This window comes from Nelumbo lutea, chromosome 3 (genome assembly GCF_056320005.1).
Source record: "Nelumbo lutea isolate HS-2025 chromosome 3, American lotus-T2T, whole genome shotgun sequence".
In the NCBI taxonomy this organism is placed as follows: Eukaryota; Viridiplantae; Streptophyta; class Magnoliopsida; order Proteales; family Nelumbonaceae; genus Nelumbo; species Nelumbo lutea.
Window position 1 is genome coordinate 17,093,129 of NC_142686.1, and position 8,762 is coordinate 17,101,890.

The following is an 8,762-nucleotide window of genomic DNA, read 5'->3' on the forward strand; positions in this document are numbered from 1 at the left end:
GCAGTTCGGGACACACCTCTCCGAACTGGCCTGCCCTACAGCAGTTCGGAACACACCTCCGAGCTCAAGACCACCTCGCTCACCACTCCAGCACTTCGCCTCCAGGATGCCAAACTGAACAATTGTACCATGCCTGACACCGAGGAAGTTCGTATCCAGGGGTGGCGCACCTGACTGACTTGGGATCTAACGCTTGACAGCCGCACTTCAAACGACCACTTGCCACCGCCATCTCCAGGTACAAAGACGGCTCTGACAAGGAGCAGTGGCGATTCTGTCCCAACAGAAGGGATGACACCCAAACTGGCAGAAACACAGGAGTAATCATACCCGATTTGACAAAAGCCTCGGAGTGAGTGCGCGAAGTGGTTATAAAAGACCCCCTACCCCCAACCACAAGTTATGTGAACTTTGTACCATCTGGTTTTTATCTTGCCTTTGAGAGAATACTAACTTGAGATTCGGAGCAATCTCACCGGGTTCCCCCCAGAGTTCCCTCATCTTTTCCGTTTCAGGCTCCCCGTTGTTCCAATCAGAGGCAAGGTCGCTGACAGTTAGGACCGGCCGGATTGCGCACCATCACTTCTCAAATCCAATTTCATCTCTATCTTGCATCTCTCGCATTCTTTTTTCTGCCTTTGTGAACGGACGGTGTTGATGTTTGCATTTCTCTTTCTTTCTGTTCCTAATTTCCTACAACTTTTTCATGCGGCTGAAGGTAAAGCTTACTTGTATCTCTCGCATTTTCTCTTTATTTTCTCGTTAATGTCCTGGAATGCATTCTCTCATCTCTGAAAGTATCGGAGAACGAAGGAGACGTTAAACTACACCGATTAATAGTTGTATCCAAACTGTTTCTGACCGGAGAGTTCTCTTCACTGCGTGGAGGTCATCAGAGTTCTCTTCACCTTCTTCATCATGTTTGCACTTGCAGATCTAGAACTTTGGGTCCAACGCTCAGCTCAACCTGAAAAATATATAAAAGCTACAAGTCTACTTGGCGCTTCAAGCTTTCCTCTTCTCTGATTCATGATTTAGGGTTTCCAAGTCTCCTAACCTCTAGATCCGAGTCTGGGTCCGGGAAACCTACTAGACATGCCACGTCGACATGCAGTATCAAGGTCTACAGAGCATGCAGTATATATGACCTGGAGTTCCAACTCTACTCCAGCACCATGGTTGCATCCCACCCGAATAGATGCATATAAAGGATCGGAGATGATTTGGATTTGGGTTGTAATTAAAATGAAACGCATATGAATCCTGTTTTTCCATCCGGATCTGCTAAGACCCAAAACCTTTGAATTTGGATTTAGCTTGATCTGCTCCACATCCGACCCATTACATGTCCTAATTATCTTTTACAGTTCTTGACTTCTTGTCATCAAACAGGCAAAAGGCATAAGCTGTTGGATTAAGCCCATGGAGGCTTCAACATGACCCGTTTTGCACTCATCCATACCTAAACCCGAACCTTTTATCATATCTATCTGTTCCGAGTCCAAGTCAGGCTATGACACAACAACATGGTTTCCAGACCAAATCCACCCGGTTTGTTTATGAGAACAAAAAAAAAAAAAAAAACCGGAAAAATACAGAGGGAAAGAGAAGGTAAATTTACATTTGTTTAAATTGGTGAGGATTTGATATCACGGTTTGAATGATCATCCAAAACCACGACCGGACCGTCCGATCCGGGAAACACCAACTTCAGCAGTCAGTGTCTAGTCGGGTCGGGTCCAACTAGATTGTTGAATTTCTGTCCACGTCTCCAGCTAGATGTTGAATACCGTATCCGTGACGGACGAAGCACACCCACTAGTTCCATGACACCCTAGCCCACTCTATTACTGGCTCTCAAAAGTTCCACGTCAACCGTGGTCCCGCTGGCCGCCGGTGCTGTAACCAGAAGACAAACACTCTCACCGTGAGTGTGAGAGCCTCCCGCGTATACGCCCCAAGTGAACCGGAAAACAAAGTAAATACGAGGAGCTTCTACGGTGAGCGCGCTCACGTCTGATCATCATCACTCGAAAACAAAGGATGAAAAGTGTAGACCCAATATCATGACATGTGGATGTATGAATTTATATATATTCGTTTCTTTTTGCCACGTGTAAAGAAAATTAGTCGGTCCAGAGTCCAAACACCAACAAGGTAGAAATCCAGATTGAGTGGCCCGGAGCGGAGTTGAGGGAATCTTGTGGTCTACAATTTGCTTCACTTTTTCATATAAAAAAATGTTTCAATTATCCAACGCCATCTTTATCTGCGAAAAACAGTAGTGTGAAGGAGGAGAGGAGATCGGGAAGAAGTGGAGAGAGAAAGAGAAGCGATGACGACGACGACGACTGCGATGATGATGAGTACGGAAGCTCGCTTTCTCTCATCCAAATCTTTCACCACCAAAATCATTGACCCCGCCCTTTCAATCAAAGCTAGAGCTCCCTCCTTAAAGAGGAAGTCGAATTTCTCTCAATTTCCGCAAAGATTAGCTGTTTCTCTTCCTTCTCCTATAACATGTAAGTGCTTCTACTTCCCTTGTATTAAATTATAGACCGTTGAATTTTGATCTATATTCATCACAGGTTCATGGACCCTGAATCTGTGATGGGTTCCAGTTGGATCCCCTGTTTATGTAAGTAGCAAATATGTCAGAGAATAGGGTGATCATGAAGACCCTTTACCATTCTCTTTCTGATCGTCGACTAGAATGTGATACATTGAGTGTTTATTACTTTATGATCAAGTAGAATTACCTCCTTTAAACCAAACCTCTGTTTTAACTTTTAAGCTCCATTCGCAACTCATTTTTTTTCTCCTCTGTTTTGGTTGATACCATTGTTAACTGCAAATATTGACAATAGGTTGCCATCATTCATCGCCGGAGGATGACATCAGTCCGGTGATGAATAATGTTGATTGGAGATCATTCAGAGCGAGGTTAGTTGCCGGAGAGCTTGCGTCAAGGCCAGCAGAGCCGTCCAACTGGGTCGATCCCGACACTGTGGAGGATCATCCTCCCCATGTCTCGATTGGGGAGAAGTGGGTTCACCCACTGCATGAGCCAGAAAGAGGGTGCTTGCTGGTGGCCACGGAGAAGCTCGATGGGGTCCACATTTTCGAACGGACGGTCATCCTTCTGTTGTCTATGGGTCCCGTGGGTCCCACTGGTCTCATACTGAACCGGCCATCTCTGATGTCCATCAAGGAGACACGACCGACGGGTCTAGACATGGCCGGCACATTTTCCGATTTGCCGTTGTTCTTTGGGGGACCGGTGGCGGAAGGGTTGTTCTTGATGGGTCCTTACAAAGGGGTGGATGATGGAGTAGGGAGGAGCGGGGTGTTTGAGGAAGTGATGAAGGGGTTGTACTACGGAACTAGGGAGAGTGTTGGTTGTGCAGCGGAGATGGTTAAGAGAAATGTTGTGAAGGTAGGAGACTTCAAATTCTTTGATGGGTGTTGTGGGTGGGAGAAGGATCAACTCAAGGACGAGATTAGGGCTGGTTATTGGACAGTTGCAGCGTGTAGCCCTAGTGTAATTGGGTTGGCTGGTTCTAGCAGTGTTGGTCTTTGGGAAGAGATTTTAGGTCTTATGGGCCAAAACAAGGTTTGGTGATGGTGATGGATATGGTTATGGCCTTATGGGTACGGTGACCCAGCAAAGAGTAGGATTGTAGATTGTGGTGGGAGTGTCCTAATAAACGCATGGGTGAAATATGGGCATCTTATGTTAGGGCTCTACTCTACCAATTTATTCCCAAATTTCAATGAGGGCAAATACAGAAGAAAAATGGGGGAAGAAATTAGTTGTGTAATGATGAGCATCTAAAAACGAATTGTAAGATGGAGGAAACAAGTTGGATTGCAATTATGATAGAAGGAAGGTATCATATCCTAAAGCTATGTTTTATGAAATTTCTTTCTGTTTTTTCTTATTTTCTATCAAACCAAACAGAGCCTCTAAAAAAAGAATATATCATGATGCATTTCTGCCTAAGCCTTGTCACTTTGATCCTCATCTTGTGTATATTAGCAACTTATTGACTATTTATTCAATAGATTATAAGAAAGGGACACTATCACCATTGTAAATCAATATCATGACTTAAAAGGTGTTCGTTTTTCCATAAGTTATTTATCTAGGTAAAATGCATTTATGTGGGTAAGTCCCATGAAAGATTTATCTGCTTAAGTGCATTTATCTGTATTCTTCTATTTCCCATGTAAATAAGGCAATAATTATTTTAGTCATAAAAATTCATTATTAAAAGAGACATTTTTGTCTCAATCAAGTGTTAGACAAATTTTCTCTCTAGGCGAGGAAGTTATTTATTCATATACGAGAGTAATTGGTACTCAGGAAAATAAATCTTTCCTAGTCCTCGCATAAATTTGAAAAAAAAAAAAGGATTTCTTAGCCAATGAGAATCAAAATTTCATTGACCAACTTTTTCCTCTCAAAATCCATAAAAAAAATACCCCCAAAATCTAATCCTGGTCGGAAGACCCAAATATCCCAGGTCCTGGAAAGACTAGATTGAGATTGGATATGGACCTCAAATCTGGCATTTTAGAATGAAGTAACCACTCTTGGACTCAAATCCACGCTCAAGAGCAGGGATCTTGCTCTTGCCCCATTCTTCTAAACAATGCTTCATTTATAAGCATCCAGCAGTGTCAGAGAGGAGGGGGGGCGGGGGGGAGGGGGATGTTACGATCCTAACTAGCTAAATGATAAACAGTTTGGTTCAATGCATTCTATAAATATATTAAATTTGAACCACAGAAAGGGCAGTTTAAGAAAAAGGCTATCTAGAGTAAGTGAAAGCTATCGGGAAAAGAGTAAATTGTCACCAGAGTATGAATCGTCATAGAAAGGGAACCTGTGATTTGTTGGAATATAGACATTTGGGATCAAATTCCACTGCCACAATGGTTGGTCGGGTGAGTGGGTGAGGGGATACCCCGTTGTGTAGCCCTATGAAATTAAAATATATATATAATAGTATGTTATAATCCTAAATGTCAAATATTTGATTTGATGAACCCCAACTGTCTCAAAGTTTGTTATTGGCATATTCATCATTACAGTGCACTGTTACTATCTTTGTGGGCTGGGTCCATTACTGAGTCGCTGCACTAGTGTAATGCAGCCATCTGCCTTGGATTGGTGATTTATCAGCTCCCAACATTGATTATATATATAATAAACTATAAATACAGATAATCTTCAAGACCATACTAACAAATTTCATTTCTAAAGGAATTCCCTTGCAAATCATGATCACAGAGGTCGGCTTAAATCAGATGATGAGAGAGTTGTATACCGATGGAGGGCCTGTTTACTACTTTTCGTGTGGATTTTTGGCTGTTTATAAATTGGGTAGATCGATTTTTGGTCTATTTTTATTTGATTCGTAGAAGATTTAGTGTCAAAAGTTGGAGTGTTGAAATACGAGAAGTCTATTTTGGGTTGATTTTGGGAAGTTCCAAATGAAACTTTTTGCCTCTTTTGTATTTTATTCTCATGTAAAAAGACACGAAAAGATGCATGGAAAGACATGTATCTGTCAAGCTAGTTTCGAATTACTCAAATTTTCATGCAAAAGCTCAATGTATCTTTTGACTATCAGACCTACCGGAAAATCTTTCCAAAAAGACTTGCTAAACAGGCGACATGGTCAAAGATTCAACATTAGATACAGATAAATCCTTTGGTGCCTAGCTAGGTGCCAAGGAGTAAAAGACAAATAGGCAAACAACTTGTAAGTAAATTAAGATGAGAAGTTGAGAGAGTGGCATCACGTCATGGATGGAAAGATGGGGACATCATCTTTGCCCATGTCTCACATGATTACTGTTCGCAGCGAACTGAACTCCCTCCCCAAGTGCTCCGGCCACTAACTCGATCTCCAAATCCATTGAATCAGAAAACTATTGGCACTTCCCCTTAATTTCTCCTCTTTAAATCCCCCAACTCCCATCTCTAGTGTTGAATAACAATAAAAAATTATAAGTGTGTAGAGGGGATGGAGCATTCTCATGATGATGGGTGTCTAAGTACCAAGGACGTTTCTCTTCAGGAGCTGAGAGATAGGCTTTCAGAGTTTGCCAGTGTAAGGGGATGGGATCGATTTCATAGCCCTAGGAATCTCCTCCTAGCCTTGGTAAGTACCCGCAAATCAAAGTGCAACTACTGTTATGTTTAATTGTCGATCTCATCATCTACTTTGTATCACTACTGTCTTAATTTTGTAGGTGGGAGAGGTTGGGGAGCTCTCTGAGATCTTCCAATGGAAGGGTGAGGTAGCCAGAGGACTCCCCAATTGGACTTCTGATGATAAGGAGCATTTAGAGGAGGAACTCTCTGATGTTTTGCTATATCTAGTTCAACTTGCAGATGTTTGTGGACTTGATCTTGGCCAAGCTGCTCTTTCCAAAATGGTTAAGAATGCTCACAAGTACCCGGTTGTCAGTTCATCTCCTCCACCAACTGGCAATTAGGATGCACCCTTACCTTCAATGCTCTAATCTTCCTCCATCTCTTTTTCTATTCCTTTCCCCCTTTTTGGATAATTGGGTTCAAAGAACATTCGAGGATGTTGACAAAGAACAAGGTCCCAAGTGATCTAGCACTAGCTAGATCTAGAATTAATAAGACTCTGTAGCTGTTACTATCTTCTAATAAATCTGTCAAGTCATATGCTAATAGTATTTCCTTTTTGGTCATCTATAACTTTCTAAACAAAATGTTCTAATACAATTTGAGCCTCCTCAGTTCGCTCAACTCAGCGCGGACAATGTTAGTTTAAAGAAACAACCTTGCTACAAGAAATGTTTTGCTTAGGTTAATGATTTCAGATCCTGTATAAATTTCAGAAAAACCCTTTAAAACTATAACATTCTAAAGTGTACACATTTACATTTTGCCAACATCTTAATAAATCATCATCAAGGATTAAAGTGTCCATATAGAGTATCATATCCCGGACAACTTGAATGCAGATACAAATATAGATGCAAATATGCTTTAGAAACACATAGATATATATGAACGAAAAATATAGAAATGCTTAAATATGCTAGGGAAATACATACAAATACAAAATTTAAGGTCAAACAACCACAAATAGGGGTGAGCATGGGCCGGTTTGGTTCGGTTCCATGGTAGAATCTGTAACCCTCTATAGGGGTTAGTTTCAGGTTTTTTGGAACTGAAACCTACCTTGTGAAGGTCAGTTCTAGCCTTGGTGGTTCTAGGGTCTACCCATGGAACTTGTTCTTGCTTTACTCTTCTCCTTCAAAAAGAGAGAGAGAGAGAGAGAGAGAGAGAGAGAGAGAGAGAGAGAGAGAGAGAGAAGCATGTTCTTTAAAAACTGATTTTCAATAAATATAATATAGTATAAAACTTGTATATCTTATATTGATTAAATTGAGCAACTTAATATGCAAATTATCATTACATGGTTCAAAACTTATAGTTTAAATAAAAAATTTGTAATATTACCTTTTACGTTGCTTACTGTACACACTCAAATATTAAAATGAAAGCAAATGATCAAATCATTTAAATAACTCAATTACCAAGTGAGACCGTGTCCTTTGTAACCATGAGCTCTTGGATTCAAACCTTCCCCAAAAGTGCTTTGGGGTTTACTTCAAAGCAAGTTCGGTTCCAAGGAAAGTTTCACCAAGGCCAACCAAGGCTGGTTCATTGGGTTGGTTTGGATAGGGTAAAACCCCTAGACCTTGAACCAGCCTAGGTGGGGTTTAGTTCCAAGAATTTAGAACCAGACCCTACCTTGTAATAGATTGGGTGGGGCCAATTCGGTTCTGGGTAAAATCTACCCATTTGCTCACCCTTAGCCACAAATAATGTATATTTTAATGATGTATATGAAAAATATATATTATAATTAATATAGAAGGTTGCATAAATATCATATAATTTTATTGATAATACATCAATCAAGTGCCCAAAACGCAAGACATGTGCATCCTAATATATTTTTATTATTATATAAATTATTTTTTATTTTACTATTTTTACTTTTTTACATTAACAAAAAAGTCAACCAAATATTAAATTCTCAAATGTAAATTAAAATATCAATTAATAATTTATAAAAACATATCATCTCAACTTAAAATATATCAAATGTATTAAAAGTTTTAAGATACATATCGTATGCAAATTCATTATTATTAATTACTAAAATGATTATTCAGTTATTTATATTTTTATTTCTATAATTTTTCTAAAATTAAATATAATTTTTTATATAAAAATTGTAGAATAGTAGATTTGATAGATTAAATTTAATATTATATTCTTGAATATTTGTAAGTATTTTTTTTATTGTAAATAATGAATATGTTGTTATTGAATGTAAATAAAATATTAATTAATCATTTATATATATATATGTGTGTGTGTGTGAATTTTAAGATACAATAGCATGTGTAAATTTATAAATTTTAAGTACTAAAAGAATTATTATTTTATTATTAATATTTTATTTGTATAAATATTGTGAGATTCAAATAATCTTTTGATATAAATATGGATTTGATATATTATTTATTCCATTGTTTTATAAAATACTAGTTTTGAATATTATTCTTTTTAATTTTTAGTTAAACTTGTTAAACATAAATATGTATTGCTTTATTTGCATGCATTTAGACAATAAAGATAATAAAAGTTTTTTCTTTATTTCACTTTATTATCATAACAAGTTAATTGGTTTAGTGGT

The 8,762-nt window shown here is 38.7% G+C and overlaps 2 protein-coding genes across 2 annotated transcripts; both read left to right on the forward strand.

Annotated features, from left to right (window-relative positions):
• The first annotated feature begins 2,197 nt into the window (after positions 1-2,197).
• On the forward strand, positions 2,198-4,003 carry LOC148863242 (PPR containing protein (DUF179)). The gene is made up of 2 exons (XM_088978777.1): positions 2,198-2,522; positions 2,868-4,003. Exons 1-2 carry the CDS (start codon positions 2,336-2,338, stop codon positions 3,620-3,622), a joined length of 942 nt encoding a protein of 313 aa, XP_088834903.1. The 5' UTR covers positions 2,198-2,335; the 3' UTR covers positions 3,623-4,003.
• Positions 4,004-5,814: 1,811 nt separating this feature from the next.
• LOC148863243 (uncharacterized) lies at positions 5,815-6,739 on the forward strand. The gene is made up of 2 exons (XM_088978778.1): positions 5,815-6,173; positions 6,265-6,739. Exons 1-2 carry the CDS (start codon positions 6,036-6,038, stop codon positions 6,508-6,510), a joined length of 384 nt encoding a protein of 127 aa, XP_088834904.1. The 5' UTR covers positions 5,815-6,035; the 3' UTR covers positions 6,511-6,739.
• The last annotated feature ends 2,023 nt before the right edge of the window (positions 6,740-8,762 follow it).